We start from the raw sequence: 21,763 nt of genomic DNA, 5'->3' as shown, positions 1-21,763 counted from the left end.
GCTGCAAGTTAATAAACTTAAGCTCATCTAAATCTTTGCTATCCAGATCCTAAATCTGACCAACTCCTGTTCACCTGTTACCTAAGTGCATACTGATATGTATTGACTTGCAATCCATCTTTGCCTTTGTTTATAAAACCTTCATCCTCTTTTGAAATCCTGCCGTATCTTTGCCCATTTTTGTACCTTCCTCCAGTCCTACAACCAAATGTGTGCTCACTCAACTATAACTGTTTGTGCATTTCCACTTGTTTCAACCCACTAGTGTCTTGAACCGTCTGAGCCCTTGCTGGGATTCCATTCCTAAGCTTCTCTTGTCCCTCCAAATCTATATTATTTATTCTTTACCATGCTCTCTAAAAGCTATATCTGCAATCAACTAGTTAGTGCCCTGGCCTAATATTTCCATAGTGTTTTTTTGGTCTGATAATACTCTTGTGAATCACTGTGGTTTTTACTGTACTATATAAATTGAAGCTTTTTTTAAAGTTGAGGATGTCCAATATAGCATGGGATCAAATAGCATACCATGAACTTCCAAATTTCAGTTTTTGGTTTATGTTGAGTTACTATGTTATAAACAGTATTGAAGGAACAACTGTACCAACACTCTGAATCACAGGGAAGAGAGGTGGGTTTGCACACATCCTGGTTGTGATCCAGAGATCCCTGCCGGCTCATCATGGATCAGGACAAAGCTGTGTGCACCTGTGGTGGTCCCTTGCTTCAATAGCACTCACATGAAGATTGGCCACCCACTGTGATATGACAGAATCATTGGAGCTTATTCAACTGCACCGGCAGCAAGGTCTCACTTAAAAGGGATATGGATCAGGGAGAGAAACAGAAAGTTATAATTCTGATTTTTCATTCCCAAACCTCATGTCAGCATGGCTTCCTACAGGGAATGTTGCATCGTGGAAGTTTCCTATAAATTACATCAGTGAGCCACATTCTCAGAAAAAGAGCAGCTAAAAACTTTAAAGCAGACAAGACATATAGAAGAAATGTACTGAATAGACTAAATGGGAGAATGTTTCTTTCCAGTGTAAATCTAATTTTTTTTCTTTATTCACTCATGGGATGAGGGCTCTAATATTAGCTGCCTCTTCCTTCCTACTTCATTTGTATTAGCACATTTCTATCCTGAAGGAATCCAGGCATTTTGAATGCCACTGCAAAGACCACCATTTGCTGACAACATGAAACTGTGCTAATTTCTAATAGTTGAAATTTAATAACTTTAGCTATATCTTAACTGGAGTAGAACTAATGTACTCATTAGTATAAGTTCTCATTTGTTTGGAATTTGGACTATTTTTATATCCTAACCAGAAACAAGACCGGACAGTACTTCTGTACTTTCTTCTCCTGTCCTGTTATGCTCATTTTTCTAAGTTTTCTCCCCCCCATATTTTCACCCTCCCCCTCATCCCCAACCACACATGCACACACACTGTACTCACCCATTGTTATTAGTGGTTCTTGTACTCAAACAGGAGAACAGGTGAAATTGAGCTGCTGGTTCCTTTATATGAATACATGGCTTAAGACAAAAGTATTTGTGCTTTATTCCTTCCGTGGAATGGAATCACAGCTTGAAACACTTGTGAATCGATTCTGTGAGAAAGTCATTCTTTCTGCTGGTGCCTCTTTGTTTGGTTGCGGAAAGAAGGAGAGGAAGTTCGCATGCTCCTCTCAAATTTTTTTTATATTTTGTTCTAGCTTTTTGCAGCTGATGATATAACTTGTTTAGTTATAAAGAGTTGCTTGTTTAATTACAAGTTACGGGATCTAGTTCTGCATAGTTATTTTTACTCTGACATGGAAGAATTCTTTTTATCATTTGGTTGTTGAAAAAAAATGTAATCACAGCCTGCTTTTTCCATTTTGTTTTCCGCTGGATTTTATCCTTGTCAGAACTGGAAAAGATTGAAGGTGATATGAAGAACAAATCCAGTGAGATAATTCTGTCACCATCCTCATCAGCATAATCTCTCTTTAGCTTCCTCTGCCTCATAACCTGGCTATTGATTGTGTCACAAGCTACAGTAGGCCAAGGCAGGGAACTGAAACAACCACTATAGCAGTAGCTTGCCGATGTGACTGCAGCTCAAACAGGGGATGGAAAATCACACTGAGAAAACAATCAGTGCATTTACTTTTCATCTAAGTAATTCCAGACCAGGTCGATGCTTCATGCTGATATGTTGAAAAACATTTAAAAAATTTGAAGAGCTTGATTTTCAGCTGGGGGAGTGCAGCATGTTGTCTTTAGTGTTTTTTAAATAGTTATTTAACTGTAGCAGCAGCAAACAATTCTCTTTTGTCACGTCTCAAGCTGGTAGGAAAAAAATGCCATTAATCTACATATTTTGTTAACATTGCACTGTGAAGCATTTGAGATGTTTTTGAAAGTCAACGAGATGAACTAAAATCTTGGACCATGATCGCCTAGAAATTTGTGACTGTAACTCTAATCATCTGTTTCTTTCTATCTTCTGCATCTGAGCTTAATTATTTGCAGTAGATTGTTTCAGACAGATTTACAGATAGTACACCATGTCTCTCATTAATGTAGTAAAGTTCTCCCATTAGTATCTAGGACTGTGTAAGTATCTAGAACTCGTGGTATGGAGGTGATGTGCTGATACTGTATTTAGATTGTTTCAGACTTCCTAATGCGCTGTCCATGGAAGAATAATTTTTCGTTTGCAATCTACTTAGCAAAGATTTATCGATTTAGTTTTTTTCACTTTATAGAGAATTACTGATCCATTTTGGAAAATCAGATTTTTCACACCTTCCATGAGAATGTGCACAACACAGTTCCCATGAGGCTGCCTTGGAAGTTGACTTTGATAAGAAGCCCCTTGGTAGTAGCATGCAACAAAATATGTAGTCATTGCTGTTGTATATTTTGCAAGATGGTAAAAATAAATTTGTTCCTGTTTGAGAATTGGTTTGCTTCTACGTCTTTACGGTGTCAGAAGAATGTCCATCAAGATTGAAGTGATCTGTCTGAAATTATTATGTGAAGTTTAGATTTTTAGGGTGATTGACACCATTTGTAATTAAAATCCTAAAATTTAAATGTAGCACAGTTGTTAATTCTGTTTTTTAAAAAAAAAACAGGAGATAACTATACATAAATTCTCTCTTCTTCAAAACAATGTTAGACTGCAGTGAGAGGACAGTCTAAGGATATTATAGCTTCAAAATGGCGTACTACGTAGGTAGTGAAGTGATTCAGCTGTCTTGGGCCGAGGATTGCCATTTGAACTATGCTGTGCTCCTGAAAGACAGACAAATAGCTCAGCTCAAAGAATATTGAGCTCAGTGGCACTGGGTGCAGGAGAAAATGCCGACTGCGTGAGTGTTCTCTGCAGGAGCAGTTCTTGAATACTTTATTACATACTTGAAGGGAGTATGGCGTGGACTGTGAGTATCCCGTGTGTACCACTAACACACCTAAAGCTAAGGTCAGATTGGGTCTGTTCTGAATCTTTCTTACACCATAAGGTCACTGAAAGATCAGTGGCCATAGGTGAACCCTAAGATTATTTTGATTTGCTTGAGTTTTTTCTCTGTAAATTTTTCATTGCAATGTAATTAGCTAAGTTTGAACCTGTTAGTTTCCTTCAATCTGTGGGAATTTGTGGACATATATGAAACTTGCTTCTTTTGTTATCTGTATGGTATTTACGTTTAGTACACTCAAAGGCAATGTTCTGATCATTTGCTATTTAGAAATAATAATTAGTATCAACTAGAAACATTTTCAGTGGCTTAAATAAAAGAAAAAATGTGCATCGCAAACAATTACTTTTCAGAAAGAACAATTGTACTGCTTGTGTCGAGCTTGCTTGCAAAGCTTGCTGAAAACCATTAGCCATTCTAGTTGAAAGTAAATAAGACTGGACACTAAGGAAGAAAACGTGAATGTCCAACTAAAGGCATGTGGAGCATGAAAGGTTAATTTAATGATCTTCGATTTTAGAAAATGCCACTGCTGAGGCTCCAGCATTTCACTTAGTGTTTGTCTATGGTGAAAGCATCACATCTACACAAAGCAGCTGAAAATTTTTATGATTGTTATTACCATTTACATCTTGGATTAAAATTTGAGTCTAATTATGCCTGAAAGTGTGTCATTTTGGAAGTAAGTTTTATTCAGTAATTAGCAGTGCAAAAGAAAAAAAATCTGTCATGTTTGTTGTGGAGCCAGAGATTGTGATGAAAGATGATATCTACGGTCTCATCCTTTCCACTTGTTTAGGATTGTCAGGATGAGGAATGTCAGCATTATGAAAGCTCAGCTCTGCTCTTGATATGATAAAATGCTTCAGAAACAAGCCTTCTTCCTTGTGTGCAGCTGTGTTCTATTTTCTTTTTTTCTGTGCTTGAATCTCAGAAATTAATTTCTTTTCAGAATGTGCCCCAAACCCAGTCACTTTTCTTTCCACAGCCCAAACCTAATGTGTGCTGAAAGTTGCATTGTTTAGTGATTGCATGTTAAAATCATGAATCCTTTCCAACCTTCCCCATGAGGTTTCAAACAGTCAACAGACTGTAAAGAATAAATAATAAAAAATATTGATTATTTTGATGACTGTGAGATTCAATTAAGTATTAATTTTGCCCTCCAGTGGACCTACCAATGTATTCAAAGGGGAGGATTTGCTGCAGCTAAATGTATGTGGAGTGCATCTGCCCTAAAAAGAGGAAAATGTGTTTACCTCTTTGAAGACCAGCACATTGAAGCACTGGGTCCAATATTTAAGTGCTGTGCAAATTAAGCCCTGATGACAGTGACATTGTTTGCAGTGATATTAGTATTGACTAAAGGAGTGCATTTGATGACAGCTTAAACTATTTTTATTGATTAACATTTTCATAGATTATCACGTGTCATATCAAATACCATTTTCAGAAATGAATACATTAAAAACCCACAGGCATTCATCGACCAATGTGGTGAGTGGACATTGAGGGCAGGCTATCCAGTCTGCCAAGAATTCTGGTCACCTGTTCTCCACATACAGCCATCTAGGCATAAACTTTTCAATAAATAGCAGAAGTGCAGCTCAGGGAGTTTAATTCCTCCTTTTTTTTGCCAGTAAGGGTTTGTAAGAACAACGGTAGCCATCAAAGGTAAATGTCAAAAAGTTTAATAACAAGCAGTTTACCCTTTCCTCACCAGCTGTTCCCGACACAGACCAAACTAATCCAGGAGAGAGAATACTTTGGCCGGATCTTTTCTGCAGTGGTCAGAAATCATTAACTTGCCATTGAGTTAATTTGTGGATTTAATAAGTAGTTCTTGCTCTAAAATATAAAACAGAAAAGTGTTCCGTCTGTTGATCTTTTAATATAAATGGTAATTTTTATTTACCGTACAGAAAAGACCTTAATCAGTGCTGTAGAGCACTCACTTTGAAGGACGAAAACTATTTTGTATGTGTTCTTTTAAGGAAGTGTATGACCAATTATGTTACCATCAGTTAATGCACCCAATATTGCCAATATCTGCACATTTTTTTTCGATAGCGCAAATGCACTCTAAAATATATTGGACTGCATGTCTTACACTGCAGTGTTTCTTAGATCAGCTTTTCTTGAAAAGAGTATTTTGACAAAGGATGGCAAAATCCTCACATGCTAGTAGATCTTTAATAGGGCGGAGAGTAATGGAAAACTCATTGAATCTGTAATAGCTCTTCACTTGACTGCAGCTAGCAATAGCAGCTGGAGCTGCCTGGGACTTAGATAAGGGAGAGTGTGCGCACCAAAGCTAACCTTGTTTCGCTCATCGTTTTCTTTCCCAGGATCCCATGATTTCTGGACAACAACTCAGCAAACCCTTGCTGTCCCTCCGAGCTGAAATGAACGCAGAATTAAGAGGTGAGGACAAGGCAGCCAGTTCAGACAATGAGCTAAATGAGTCTCTGCTTGTGCCTGTGGAATCAAATGACAGTGAGGACACTCCCAGCAAGCTCTTCGGTAAGTCTGTTTTGATATTTGTTTTGAGTATTCCTATTCTGTGTGAAGAATCTGCTCCTCTTTTTCTTTTTCCAGTCACCTCTGCTGCTGAAAGGAAATGGACCAAATCCCTATCTTTTGGTATTATACTTCCATTTTTGTGCCAATCTTATGCATTTTCCCCTCTCAAATTCCAATTCTTCTCAACCTACATCCCCACCCCCACCCAATAAAAGATCAAAACTAGCTGAAAAATAATGGTTAACCTATCCACTGGGTGCTCACAAATAAACTGGTATGGATTACGTGTGGGGGCTCGAGATCTGATCTTATAATCCTTAGTGGGGATATGTCCGAGACTTAAAATGAAGAAGCCCCTTTGCATCAATTTTCGCCTGGTGACATTTTGATGCTATAATTTAATACTGTGCTTTGTTGCATTGTGGTCATCAAACATTGAAAAATGATTTGTCAAACACTTTAATAAAGCTTATACCTTTCTTCAAAGCCTTCTGAAGGCATGTTACTGTTTTTAGTGTTACATTTAACTGATGTAGGTTCAGGTCACTATGTTCAGGCCATGAAGGAGTTTAGCTGTCTGTTTGACAGAAGGTGTTCAAATTAATTGATTAAATGTCTTTTTAAAACACCAACAGAAGCATATCAGTGATGATGCCTCTTCACCTTATTTCATTAAGTTAGCTATATGATTAACTGACTTCACCTGACTTCTCTGTAAAGACGAGGAACAACAATGATGAATTGTATTACTATTCCTTGAACTTTCTCATGATTTTAAAGGTCGCTGAATGTATAATTTCTTATATTATTCAATCAAAAAGAATCAGAAAATTGTGCTTCTTAACTTTTTTTATAATTAAAATTTGCATTTCCATTGACAGCAGTGAGTAGACATGCATTACTGAACCTGTTAGAAAGTGGTTTTTCCTTTGATTAAAATCCTTTTTGTTTTATGATTTGTGATTAATAATAAATCAGAGAGTGATACATCAAAAGAAGTGGGTGAAAATTTGAGAATCTCCTGTTAAGTCTTTCTTCACCACCCCCCCCATCATTTGTCAGCCCCCTCCTCTGCTGGACTTGCTTTCTGTACATTGGACATGTGATTCAGTGTCACATTTATAAGTATCTTTGCAAGGCTCCAGTTTAATAGCATCCATTTTAAAATTTTCCAGTTCTAAGAAGTGGGGGTGTGTTGAAAAACTTAAGCATGGCAAAGTGACAAGAGAGCGATCTGTGTAAAGTGTCATGCTGTGAGGTTAATAAATTTTTCAGCATATCCAAAGGCATGAATACCTGAAGAATACTTATGGCAGCAAATGCAGTTCAGCCGATCTGATCCTCCTTAATATCCAGGTAGTTTCTGTAAAATGAACAGTTCACTTTTATATAGTTCCTGCTTTCACCATTGGACTACTGGGCTCAGTGTTAGCAGTCATGTGCTATCTCTCATTCTTTTACTTGATATGCATTTATGTTTTTATCTTCTTCGCTGTTTCATGCCCTGAATTTATCTGCTGTTGTTTCAAACCATAAGTTTTCTGACACTGATTCTGTTTTTTGCAAATTCTCATTGATGGAAACTTACAGTACTTTTATTGCAAACCTCCGTCTCTGAATGGTAGTTAGGTAATTTTCTGTGTCCCTGGTTGGAGCAGTTATTGTTAGAATTTCAGTTGAAGAAGCAAGCACCAACTGGACTGGCACAAATGTCCAGTGTAAAACTTCTGTCTGCTTGATGATCACATGAATCTGGAGACTGTATTCCTTTCTTAGTTTCATGATCCAAAACACAGTGTGATCTGTAAATGGAGATCGGATTTGTGATTAGGTGTTGTCACTTAAAACAGAATTTGATCTCAGGCTTTGGAATTATAAGCTAAAGGTAGGATCTTCAAATAAAGCAACGTTGACAGGATTCTATGCAATCAGTAGTGCCGTTAGTGATATATTAGGAAAAGTGATAAAGGTTTTAAAATTGCATTGATATGAAGCATTAAAATGCTAACAGTTTATGAAGTCACCAGAAGATCAGAATTTTCCGTATGTTTGCTTTTCTTTCCTTCTGTACAAACTGTTTTGACAACCCATCAGGAAGAGGTTGCCAATGGCAATACCCTGCTTTAAAATTTCTCCCCATCTATGCATCCACTCCAATCAAACCGTACACCTCAATTGATAATTTACTCTACAACCCTGCACAATTCCCATTTTCCATTAAAATCAGTAGAGAAGAAAACTTGCACCGTGAAAAAATAGGCTGCTCATTTGCTGTTGTCCATTTTGTAATATTAAGACTAATTTTATCCCCATTCTGTCACGTCTCTCTCCTGTTAGTCACTGTATTTAGAAAAAAGTGGGCTTATGAAATGTCAAAGTCATGCCTTATTAGCCTGAGGATGTGTGCATTTTCCTTTTTGAATAAAGTGATGTGTTATTACTGAGGTACCAGAATGCTGTAGCAAATGTTTTCCTGTGCTTTTCCAGCAGCAATTTTGCATAATTTGTCATTGAAAGCAAGTATGGAAACAAATAAGAGTTTTTCTTCTCATGGAAGTATCTTCAACATCAAATATTGAGTTTGTAACTCGGAGTTATTTTATGCTTTTGTCCGTGGGAGGAATTGATTGCTCAAGCATAGATGGTGTTTTCAAGAGAGACAAGGGAGGAGACTTGTGACACTGTGCCGGAAATCAGGAGTGGTTCACTGGATGCCCGGGAAGTACCCAGAGATTAAAAAAATAGGCTAACGTGGTGATTGTTTTCAGAAAGCTTGGAAAAATACAGACCTATCTGCCTTGCTTTAAACATGTGTGAAATATTTGAATTCAGAGTTTTCTAACTGTCGAATATGAGTAAATATTGTAAATCCAGGAAGGAAAATTCCTGCCAGAGCAGTTTGAGGCTCCTTTCAATGAAGTGACAACCCAAGTAGACAGTGGTATACCCAGCCTTCCAAAAGGTTTAGGACATATCGACTTGAAAGTTATGCGGCATGTTCTGTGGACTCTTTCAGGAATGGAATATACCTTGACAAGTATAAGAAGGAACTTGGAATTTATGTTTATAATCTCAGGTCATCCTAAAGCACTTTACAATCAGTTCAGCATCCCTGAATTGTAGTCTTCAACTGCATTATGCTAAAAAATATGACAACCAAATTATACACTGCAAAATTTTGACAAAAAAAATGACGTGAGGGCCACTCATTAGAATAATTAGATGTTAATCAATTAGGGAACAATGATTATTTCTTAGAATGGTTATGTCAACTTAGGCAAAAGAAGTGCTGATTGGATCTCCATTTCGGGACCACTATTCTTTACAATTTACACTAAAAATTTCGATTCAGAAATTCTCTGTAAATTTGCTATGCCTGTAAATTGTATAAGAGTAGATATGATGGTGTATTTGGCCCATGCAACTCAAAGGTTCCAAAGAAAATACGGGAAAAATGTATAACTATGTCCAAAAAAAGGAAAAATAGGATGTGTCTCAAGATTTGTACTGATTAACTATTCATGAAATTGAAAGACCCACCTCTCTCGAAAGCCTCAGTAATTCACCAAAAACATGTCAGACTGTGGCAAAGTTGAACCTGCTTCGAACTAATAGAAGTGTTGTGAGGGGGTAAAAGTGACCGTTTCAGTTCCTGGTGGCCAGTATTCCCTGGAAACTGTCCGAGGTACCATTTAGGATGATCAAATTTCGTTCCCTTTAAGATACTAATTATGTGTGTTGTGCAATTTGAAATAAAATCCTGGCATTAAAATAAACAGGCTATATGCAATGAAAAAATAATTAGCAAAGTCATTGTTGCTATATGACATGTCAGGTGAGCCAAGCTAACAAAGCCATGTCCAGTTCAGTTTACAGGTAGTGTTTCAGATTGTAAGAATGAAGAAGAGCGAGTATATGTAGCTGTGTTTTGACCTGGAGGCAAGTGATGTGTTTAATGTACGATTTGTATTAATATAGAAGGAAATCAAAACAACACTCAAAATAATCATGTTTTTGATATCTTTCATGTAGACAATTTTAATAATGTAGTGCTGTGTATAAACAGCGTGTTAAAGTAAAATATATTTTTAGGCATTCACCCAGTTTTTGAGATGTCCTGCTGAGCAAATGTAGGCATCAGTAAATTAGCAGATAATATTTGCAGGAAAATTATATTCATAATAAATTTCCAATTATTTTTAACCCATTTTAAATTGATAACCTGACATTCTGTCTAAACTTAACCTAGTTCGTCTTATGGTCTGTTTTCATGATTCATTTTGTCTTGTGAAAAGTGCATAGGTTTTTAATATTTTTATGATGAAATGACTTTGCTTACTCTTCAAATCAATCAAATGTGTTTTTATCAAGAAATCATTAGAATACTACTTCCCAGCTTCTTCAGCTATCTCTTAATACTGACCAGCGTTTATCATTTTGATTTGATTATCATTATTTATGTTGTGAAAAGTGAGACTCTCAATTTCGTACAGCTGGGGAAAACTAAAACCTGATATTTGAAGAGAGAATTTAAATGACTAGGTTCTACCACAGCATTCTTAATTATTTTGTTTTGCCTTAAATGATGCCAAGTTGCAAATTGTGCCTGTAGATATGCTTTACTGTGTCCTAGCTTGTACCAAAATATTGAGAACATTATTAAACATTTCCCGATGTCTGGCCCTTTTCCTTCTGCAGTACATACATCCCAACACTAGAGGCCTCCAGTAAACTGTATAGACAGTTCAGCTCGTCCAATCCAAAAGATTGCAGTCTTGATTTTACTTTATTACAGGGATTAAATTCATTTAACACTGATAATTAATGCATGTACTGGGTTCCTAAAAGTGTATTCCAAAATTTCACTTTTGGAAATGTTCCAGTCCACCGTACCAAGTATGGGTTTTACTCCACAAATTAACCAACATGTTATTTTAGATGTTGTTTTCCAGTCAGTAGGCATCACTGGCCAGGCTGACATTTTATTGTTTATCCCTGAAATGGTGGTGCTGGGCTTTCTGAAAACGTGGTGAAGGTCCTCTCACGGTGCCAAGAAGGCCTTTGTGTTCGATATAGTAGTGGTGCTTCCCAAGTGATGCTGACCTATTTGCATAGATGACCTGGACTCCAAAATTAGAAGTGTAATATCTAAGGTTGTGATTGTCACCAAATTGGAGACTACAAGTGTAACTGAAGCTAATTATGAAAATGTTTTACAAAACACATCCCCCAAAATATAAGGCTAGTAAAAGTCATATAGCTAAGTGTGTGATGATACATCTTTAATAGTAAAAATAGGGAAGGTACATACTGTATGGAAAATGGTTTTGTAATACAGAAGAATTGAGGACGTGGATTCACTAATCATTTAAAAGTAGCAACTTGTGTTAACAAAACTAACAAAACACAGGGATTCATTTTTAGAGAAATAGAATTTAATAGTATGTTGAACCTATGTAGGGCTTCAGTTACATCATACATACAGTCTTGTGAGCAGTTAAATTGCAGAAAAGATAGAGAAGCATTTGTAATGCTGCAAAAAAAAACAAGGGCGACACCAGAACTCTGAGGTTATAACTATCGGGAATAACTGTATGGGCCATGACTCTTCCATCTAGAAAAGAGATAGCAGAAATGTAACCTGGCAGAGATTGTTCAAATTATAAAAGGAGTCTTTCAGGTTGATGAAGAGGACCTGTGTTCAATTGTAATGACAATCAAAGCTATGAACTCTAAACGTAAGAAACTCTCAAATAAGTCTGATAAGGAATTCAGAAGAATCTTAGTCACTTGATAAATGCAAGGATGTGGAATTTGCTGTCACATGGAATTGAGGTGATTAGCATAGATACAGTTAAAGGGAGGATTCATAAGCACATGACTGAGAAAGGAGGAGACAGGCTATTGATGTGATATAATGAAATACAGTGGGATTGTGGAGCTCAATCAATGGCATAACTTGTTGGACTTAATGATCGGTCTCTGTGCTACAAATTCAATGTAATTTTGACCCACAACAGGACCTTTGTTATTCTCTTGAAAATCAGATGATAAGCCAACAGCCAACTGGAGCTCATCTTTACAATTCTGTATACTTCTTCCCAGAGTTACAAGCTGCAAGGATATACCACCTGATTCAAATGTTAGTTTCAGTATGTATTATAAGAGTTCAAGTAAATCACTAATAACAGATATCACCTGAGCACAATCAAGCACACTTAATACCCATTTCACAAATTCCATTTTTTTTAAAGAAAGCTAATGTACACAACCTAAATTTCAAAACATAAGTTGAGACCTCCATATTGTGCACGGGTATTCCATTACAAGATGATAAAATGTGAGGCTGGATGAACACAGCAGGCCAAGCAGCATCTCAGGAGCACAAAAGCTGACGTTTCGGGCCTAGACCCTTCATCAGAGAGGGGGATGGGGAGAGGGAACTGGAATAAATAGGGAGAGAGGGGGAGGCGGACCAAAGATGGAGAGTAAAGAAGATAGGTGGGGAGAGTATAGGTGGGGAGGTAGGGAGGGGATAGGTCAGTCCAGGGAAGACGGACAGGTCAAGGAGGTGGGATGAGGTTAGTAGGTAGCTGGGGGTGCGGCTTGGGGTGGGAGGAAGGGATGGGTGAGAGGAAGAGCCGGTTAGGGAGGCAGAGACAGGTTGGACTGGTTTTGGGATGCAGTGGGTGGGGGGGAAGAGCTGGGCTGGTTGTGTGGTGCAGTGGGGGGAGGGGACGAACTAGGCTGGTTTAGGGATGCAGTAGGGGAAGGGGAGATTTTGAAACTGGTGAAGTCCACATTGATACCATATGGCTGCAGGGTTCCCAGGCGGAATATGAGTTGCTGTTCCTGCAACCTTCGGGTGGCATCATTGTGGCAGTGCAGGAGGCCCATGATGGACATGTCATCTAGAGAATGGGAGGGGGAGTGGAAATGGTTTGCAACTGGGAGGCGCAGTTGTTTGTTGCGAACTGAGCGGAGGTGTTCTGCAAAGCGGTCCCCAAGCCTCCGCTTGCACCACACAACCAGCCCAGCTCTTCCCCCCCCACCCACTGCATCCCAAAACCAGTCCAACCTGTCTCTGCCTCCCTAACCGGCTCTTCCTCTCACCCATCCCTTCCTCCCACCCCAAGCCGCACCCCCAGCTACCTACTAACCTCATCCCACCTCCTTGACCTGTCCGTCTTCCCTGGACTGACCTATCCCCTCCCTACCTCCCCACCTATACTCTCTCCACCTATCTTCTTTACTCTCCATCTTCGGTCCGCCTCCCCCTCTCTCCCTATTTATTCCAGTTCCCTCTCCCCATCCCCCTCTCTGATGAAGGGTCTAGGCCCGAAACGTCAGCTTTTGTGCTCCTGAGATGCTGCTTGGCCTGCTGTGTTCATCCAGCCTCACATTTTATTATCTTGGAATTCTCCAGCATCTGCAGTTCCCATTATCTCTCTCCATTACAAGATGACATGTCTCTTGGGCACCTAACAATTTTTTTCTACATTGCGTCATTTCATAAAATATATATGTGGTGATTGTCATCCATAAGACTATAAGATATAGGAGCAGAATTGGGCCATTCTGCCCACTGAGTCTGCCCCATTTGACCATGGCTTTGATCGTACCTTTCTCAACCCGACTTTCCTGTCTTCTCCATTAATCCCCTTACTAATCAAGAACTATCTCTGTCATAAATACACTCAATGATTTGGCCTCCACAGTTTTCTGAGACAATGAGTTTTACAGATTCATTTCAAGGTTCCCTTTCTCTCTAACATTTGTTTCAACCCAGTGAGGTCAATCCGAGAAAGGTCTAGGCCCAAAACATCAGCTGCCCTGCTCCTCTGATACTGCTTGACCTGCTGCATTCATCCAGCTCTACACTTGTTTACCTTTTGTTCCCCACCTTTTTTATACTTTGTGTATTTGTATAACAATCGGTGAGATTCCTCTATTTACTCATTGCAGAGAACTTCACTTTAAATATCAGACAAATAGATTCCCAGATCCACAACCTCCACTGAAAAGCATATTTCAACAGCCTTAGCACTTGCAACATTTTTTAGTCTCTTAGTGTTGTAATTAAATGCAATATTCCATTTTGACCCGTCACAAATATTCCAAAAATAGCTGTGCTAAGCTATCAGAAAGAATATGGATGCAGCACCATTAAAGATAACCAATTTTATGTACTCTTTTCATTAATTTATTAATGGGATGTGGGCATTGCTGGCAAGGCCAACATTTATTGCCCATCCCTAATTACTCTTTAAAGGGTGATAATGAGCTGCCTTCTTGAACTGGTGTGGTCCTTGGGGTAGGTGCACTCACATTGCTGTTTGCTTGTGAGCTCCAAGATTTTGATCCAGCAATAGCAAAGAAATGGTAATCATGTTCACAGTCAGGACGGTTTGGCATCTGCTTTCTTTGTCCTTCTAGTTGATAGAAGTCATGAGTTTGGAAGGTGCTGTCAGATGAACCTTAATGAGTTAATGCAGTGCATCTTGTAAATGGTAAATACTGCTGCAACTGTGCATTGGTGATGAAGGAGGTGGATGTGGAAAATGGTAGATAGGCGCGAGCCAAATCAGTTGCCTTGTCTTAAGTGGTGCAAGTTTTTTGAGTGTTGTTATAACTGTACTTATCCAGAGAAGTAGGGCTTATTCCATCATACTCCTGACTTGTGCCTTGAAGATGGTGAACAGCAATCAGGGAATCAGAAGGTGAGCTATTCAACGCAGAATTCCTAGTCTATGACTTGCAGTTGTAACCACAGTATTCATGTGCTATCATCAATAAGCATTCCCTTTCCTGATCTTATGATGGAGGGAAAGTCATTGGTGAAACAGCTGAGGATGGTTAGACATTGCACGCTACCTTGAGGAACTCCTGAAGTGATGCTTTGGGACTGAGATAGCCCTCTAATAACTATAATCATCTTCTTTTGGGCTGGGTATGACTCCAAACAATGAAGAGTTTTTCCCCAATTCCCTTTGACTGTAGTTTTGCTAAGGTTTCTTGATGGTCAGTTAGTGTCACCTTGCTTCTTGAATTTAGCCCTCTTGTTCATGTTTGGACCAAGACTTTAATGAGGTCAGGAGCTGAGTGGCTGTTAGAGATCTCAGACCGAGTGTCAGTGAGCAGGATACTTAAGGACATAGTTCTCCATATTTAATCCATTTGACATTTTATTTGCACTTAAAACATTCTCAAATTTTGGATGTTTCATCATAGTACTTAATTTCTACACATCAGAACTGGCATATGGTCTAAGATAACAAAGTGTGGAGCTGGATGAACACAGCAGGTCAAGCAGCATCTCAGGAGCACAAAAGCTGACGTTTCCGGCCTAGACCCTTCACCAGAGAGGGTGTAGGCCCGAAACGTCAGCTTTTGTGCTCCTGAGATGCTGCTTGGCCTGCTGTGTTCATCCAGCTCCACACTTTGTTATCTTGGATTCTCCAGCATCTGCAGTTCCCATTATCTCTGGCAGATGGTCTAGTTTGAGTGCCCAACTCATTCAAGTGACTATTTATGCTTTGGAATTGCTCTTTTCTTTATTTTAGCCATAAAGTAATCTCTCCATGAGGACCTGGGATGACTAATTGGGATGGAAGTAACATTTCTACATAGGAACTTTTGAATTAAAGTTAATACAGACGGAAATCTAATACCTAAAGCAATATTTTTGAAAAGCCTGACATGCCGGAATTCCAGTTTTAAGTTTGATCCTAAACGAATAATATGTTACTCAAAATTTGCAGGATCACTGTAAGAAAAGGCATTGATTTGCAGCTTGAAGATATCTGAAATGTTTTGTTAATGATGCCACTAAATGTTGCAGGATCTATTTTATTCGAAAACACCCATTTTTCAGAAAAGCAAAATGTGCCAAAATACTCTGGAAGCATCAAGCTGCGTATTCACTTGTTTGTTTTCTAAAGCATTCCATCTGCTTCCGCATCTGTCTGTGGCCAGTTTTAGAAACACTTTACTCTGAAATGTATCACCCTATAGAAAAGTAGCTTTAGTCTGCACTCTTATGAATCAATCCAGACTAAGAAAAGTCATCTAGTGATGAGCTGGTTTAAAGGGGGCAACAATGAATAGCTGAACATTGGGCTACTTTCAAGGAGGAGATGGGTTGTGTGTATGTAGATTGTATATTTGTGTCAGTGTATATTCCCTCAAAAGTGAAACGTAGGGCAAATAAACTACAGTTCCCTGATGACAAAGGAGATAGAACTGAAGATGGCAAAACAAAAGTGTGCTGATGGCAAGAGTCGGAGAGGAAATACATTTGAGAGCACAGTGGTTAATAGGGGAGCATTGCTGAGGTATTAAATGAGTACTTTGCATCTGTCTTTTTTGAGGAGGGAGATACTGTACAGGCCATGGTGACAGAGAAGAAATTCTGTCACTACAAGAGCTCAAGATTGATGAGGAAGAAGCTTTGTATAAGATCTTGGTACTTAGAGTTGACAAGTCACCAGGACTCTGTGAGATGCACCAAGAATATTGCAGAAACTAAGAGTGCAAATTGCAGGGGGACTGGTAGCCGTAATCTTTCAGCCTTTCAACCCAGAAGACTGGAAAATTGCAAGCATGACACTCACATTCAAAATAGGTTTCATAGATTGGCCCATTAATTGCAGATCAGTCAGTTCAGCTTTAGTGATGGAGAAGCCTCAAGAAATAATTAGTTAGTGCTAGAAGTTACCTCTTATCTGATTTCCACTGCATCTTACCATACGCCATATTCCAAACAACTCATCACTCAGCAGATATCTTGGAATTGACCAGCATTCTTTACAATCCATGCCATCTTTATAAGTCTGTTGTGTGCCTGGAAGAGCCCTGTCAGGTCAGAGCTGCCCTGTCAGATTTATGATGTTTGTCCAAACATGGCAGACACGAAGATTTTTGACCCTCTTTATGGACAGGATGCTAGAGGATGGAATAGTGCCAACGTAAACTTCATCCTTGCCCCCAGACCATTAGTGGAGGCCCTTATTCCAAATCATGCCAGTCTGGTCCAATGTTGCCGTGTGATAATGGGAACTGCGAATGCTGGAGAATCCAAGATAACAAAGTGTGGAGCTGGATGAACACAGCAGGCCAAGCAGCATCTCAGGCTGTCTGATGAAGGATCTAGGCCCGAAAGGTCAGCTTTTGTGCTCCTGAGATGCTGCTTGGTCTGCTGTGTTCATCCAGCTCCACACTTTGTTATCTTGGTCCAATGTTGCCACCTGGGTTAAAGCAGTCATTAGCCATCTGGAGGAATGATTGGCAATAAAAGGAGAAGATCAATGATCTTCTCCTCTCCATCTATCTAAGTGCTACTGTCTTATCTCTAATACCTCTTGCTCTATCTCTGCTACTGTACCCACTTCCCACCAAAACTCATGCTTTACCACTCTCATGATTGCCTGCAACATCTTCATCACTGGCTCTCACCCACCCTGACCCTGATCCTACCAACTCTGCGTTATTCTTTACGCTGTCTACTCACTTGCTCGGGACACACCCCCAACCTGCACCAGAAGTAATAGTTGTGCCACCGACATTATTCTCCTGTAATACCTATCTGTCTCATTCCAAGTGGAAAACAGCTCATAATAGGGCAGAGAGAGTCAAGAGAGGTGGTGTGCTCCCTGGCTTGTAACACCTTGCCTTTTTAAGCGAAGAGAATTCCGACTCTGACTGCCTCACATGGCTGAGTGACTATTTCCAAGGCCTTAGACTGGTGTTGGAGGCTTCTCTTGACTTCCTGAATAATGTGCAGGGGGCCCTCCGAGTGAAGGCTATCCCCCTTTGACTTGATTGATGTGTGCTGACAATCATGACAAGCTTATGGGCTTTGTATCTGCATTTAATGGCACTGCAAGACAGCAGTAATAGTGCATGGTGTCTCTGAATGAGGGGCAGTACAAGGCAGGGCTGCTGTGAATGTCCAGGTGGGCGCAGACTGACTAAGCGCTTTGACAGTTAGAAACCTAGAGATGTAGCTTGCTGTAGTCCTTGAACTGGGTACATGTCCCTGGGTACAGTGTCCTTACAGCTGCATGACAATGATAATTGCTGGGGCAGCCCAAGGGACAGGGTTGAAGTGGGGAGACAATCTGCAAATGAATCAGAGGTGTGCCATGAGGGTTCTTAGAGGCTGATACATGCCAGATGCCAATGCCTGTATGTGAGATTCATGTTCCCAATGCCTAGTGAGTGTGCCCTGAGATATAGCTGCCTGGTTTCCAACATGGAGATTGTTTGGAACAAAAAGTGAGCTGAATCCGCTATATATTTGCAGTGGATTTTTGTTTTGTCAAGTTTTCCTGATGTCAGAATTGTTTGGCAAGCATGGAAAGATGGAATTGTGAATATTAATGATCTAGTTTTGACTTCGATAAGGTGTTCAGCAAATAGCAATGATTATCATTTGACATCTTACCGCTGCCTAACAAGAACCAAGCTGCATCACTTGTGAGAAATATCAAAGAAGGAACAAGATGGTCTTGACAAAGAAATGGCTCTTGCTGATTCTCTCATCCAATTATTCAGTCATCTCACAATAACCCATGTTGCTTAGATCCTTCTAACATTCTGCGCAGATTGATTTTCAAAAGATGCAAGTGTGATTAAGTGAAACTTCCTTCACCCAGCAAGTGTTTTGGCTCTAGAATACAATACCTGAAAGTATAATAGAGGCAGATTCAATCAAGAGGCCTTTGGATTTTATTTTTGAATGGAGACAATGTGCAGGGTACGTTGAAAAGGCAAGAAAATGGCGATGAATCATAATGCTTATTTGGAGAGCCAGTGTAGACACAATGGTCTAATGGCCTTGCATCAGCCATAACATTTCTGTGATTCTGTGATGTTACTTAGGAATATGTAGGAAAAGAGACAAAATGATTAATTTTCCAGCTGTGGGAGAAACTGCTGTAACATCTGTATAATACAGTCTGCCTTTCTATATCTTTAGTAACTACCCTCACTTTAGCCGTCTGTGTCCCATATGCAAGTTCGCTTCAGTACTAATCCACCCATTTAACAAAACTGATTGCCCCTCATCTGGTACTTAAGAATACACTCCCTGCTTACTAATTCACTGTTTTCATCTCCTGTTAGCCTATCCTCAGGTTTACTGATATCACCAAAACTTCCCTGTCATGAGGACTTCTGATTTCAGTTCTCCTCCAAGTCTTTGTGGCCTTTATTTCAATGTCTACTCTATCCACCTTCTACTAGTACAATTGGGTATCTCACTACGGTCATTCTGACCTTTTATATCTGTCAGAATGACCGTAGTGAGATACCCAATTGTACTATTCAGAGGGTCTTTCTTTGTTTTCTGAGTCACTCCTGGACCCACTATCAGTATTTTACTGTGCTTACTTATTCTCCTCTCATTCATGTAATACTGCCAGTCAATGGATCTTATTTCCTGGCCATCATTTTGAAAGTGCAACCAGCATTTAAACTTGCTGGTAGTTATTTCTGTATGTAACACAATTGTTGAAACTCTTCATTCTCTTGTACACATGTCTCCTGTATACCTATGCTTGGAAGTGGCCTTCAGATATGATAGCTTTGTTCAATGTATCATGAATATTCTCATTAGTACTACCCCGCATTGATCTGCCAGTCCTATTACCTCATGGGGAGGCAGTGGCTTAATGATTTTATCACTGGTCTGTTAATCCAGAGACCCAGGTAATGTTCTGGACAGCCAAGTTCAAATCCTGCCACAGCAGGTAGTGGAATTTGAATTCAATAACTATCTGAAATTAAGAGTCTACTGATATCTGTAAATCCATTGCCAATTGTTGGAAAAACCCATCTGATTTACTTATGCCCTTTTAGGGAAGGAAACTGCCATCCTTACCTGGTTTGGCCTATGTGTGACTCCAGACCCACAGCAATGTGGTTGACTCATAACTGTCCTCAGGACAATTAGGGATGGACAATAAATTCAGGCTTAGCTAGCGACATCTTCACCCCGTGAATGCATTAAAAAAGTTTCCCCAGGTTCACCTGAGAATACATAGCATTTGAAGTATAATAGTTAACATTTTAGGTCCTGAAGAGACACTGTACTAAAAATATTTAATCTGTTTTTTGCCCTCAGATGCTGCCAGATCTGCTGAGTTTTACCAGCATCTATGGTTCTTTGTTTTATTTATTGGAGTACAAAATAACTGTTTAGTTCTGTCAGCTGTTCAGAATCAGAGATTTTGTATATAACTCTGATTGATCATTAAGAATGAATCTTAACAGCTTCATGGACATGTTTGAAAACATGGTTTTGCCATAAAATTATCTTTATTTCAGTTATCTTTTACTGGACTATTTGCATTTCTAATTGCCTCCTTTTTTCTAATAAAATACCAAATCTTCTGAATTAAGTTCTCCCTCAGATGTTGATTCAAAGCATTGAAGCATAGCAATCTTATCTGAGACATCCATTTTGATGAAAGCTTTGTGATGTAAAGCATTCAAATATGCAGGAAAAATGATGTGAAATGTAGTACCTTCGCGATTAGGAGGACTGTTGTGCAGAAGCTAATTTGTGTTTTTACCATGGACCAGTTGAAAGCTTGTTTACTCTCTATCATTTCAAATAAGTGTTTTATCTATTATACCAGTATAGGAACATAGAACATAAAAACATAAGAAATAGAAGCAGGAGTAGACCATCTGGCCAGTCGAGCCTGCATCGCCATTCAGCAAAATCATGGCTGATCTATTTGTGAACTCAGTTCCACTTAGCTGCTCACTCACAATAAACCTTATTTCCTTTACCATTCAAAAATCTATCTATCTTCGCCTTAAAAACATTCGATGAGGTAGCCTTAACTATTTCAGTGGACAGGGAATTCCACAGATTTGCAAACTTGAAGTTCCTCCTCAACTAGTCCTAAATCTGTTTCCCATGAGGCTGTGCCTCAACATGCAGTTATCAACTAGCAGTCTTGTTGATCAGCTAACCTGTTACCGCATATTGCATCAATCAGTTTTGACCTGTATATGTATTTTTAAAGAAAGACTGCACCTGTTGATCAGATCTAAATACAGAAGGAAAATATTTGTCTTTATCCTTTACCTTTAGATCTGCCTCCATGTAGTCATTTGGCAATGAAGAATTTCTAATAGAACATGGCTGTGCCCTCTAATAGTTATTACTGAATTCATACTCCTGACTGATGCCTTCTAGTAGTTTTATGTATTCTTCAACTACACTGGCAATTTTTATCGGGTTTTGTATCCTTTAACAAATTTTGATTGTACAAGTAACTTGGAGACAAAAAACAAATTATTTTACCAAGTATTTTCATCCTTTCACCTTTTCATCCTTTCATCCTTCTTCAGTATCCTTTCGTATCGTGCATCAGGTTGAAGATTGTGCCTGCCCACTTTGAGCAGTGAAAATGATATTTCAAGTTCTACCTGAAGCACCTATTAACAATTCTTTCTGCGCCCCTGCAATAAATTTGTTTATTACTGTTGTTCTAAATGTATCTTCTGCTTTAACAAACTGATATGTTAAAGCTGCTTTCATTCCTGTTTTCCTTGTTTAAAATCCAATCATTGCATTGGTACCTGTATCCAGTATCTGCCACAATTTAAAATTATCTACTGAGTCCTTTGTTCTTTGTGTCACTGAATAATGTCTAATTTGTTCCATGAATGCTGACAGGAATGGCTGTTTGACAGAAATTTTCAAGGAAGCACGTACCTGATCTGACATGAGGACACTCTCTGA

General features: G+C 39.1%; 1 protein-coding gene across 1 annotated transcript in view; it reads left to right on the top strand.

Moving 5' to 3' along the window:
- Nucleotides 1-3,343: 3,343 nt before the first annotated feature.
- The window catches only part of pou6f2 (POU class 6 homeobox 2), a 506,133-nt gene continuing 487,713 nt past the window's right edge, over nt 3,344-21,763 (top strand). The window contains exons 1-2 of the mRNA XM_059645822.1: nt 3,344-3,441; nt 5,829-6,003. Of these exons, the coding sequence (XP_059501805.1) occupies nt 3,430-3,441; nt 5,829-6,003 (187 nt within the window). The 5' untranslated portion in view covers nt 3,344-3,429. The remainder of the gene's footprint in view (nt 3,442-5,828; nt 6,004-21,763) is intronic.

Source organism: Stegostoma tigrinum, chromosome 5, assembly GCF_030684315.1.
Source record: "Stegostoma tigrinum isolate sSteTig4 chromosome 5, sSteTig4.hap1, whole genome shotgun sequence".
Classification (NCBI taxonomy): Eukaryota; Metazoa; Chordata; class Chondrichthyes; order Orectolobiformes; family Stegostomatidae; genus Stegostoma; species Stegostoma tigrinum.
Note: the sequence above shows the minus strand (reverse complement) of the source record. Positions and strands in the feature narration are given on the sequence as shown.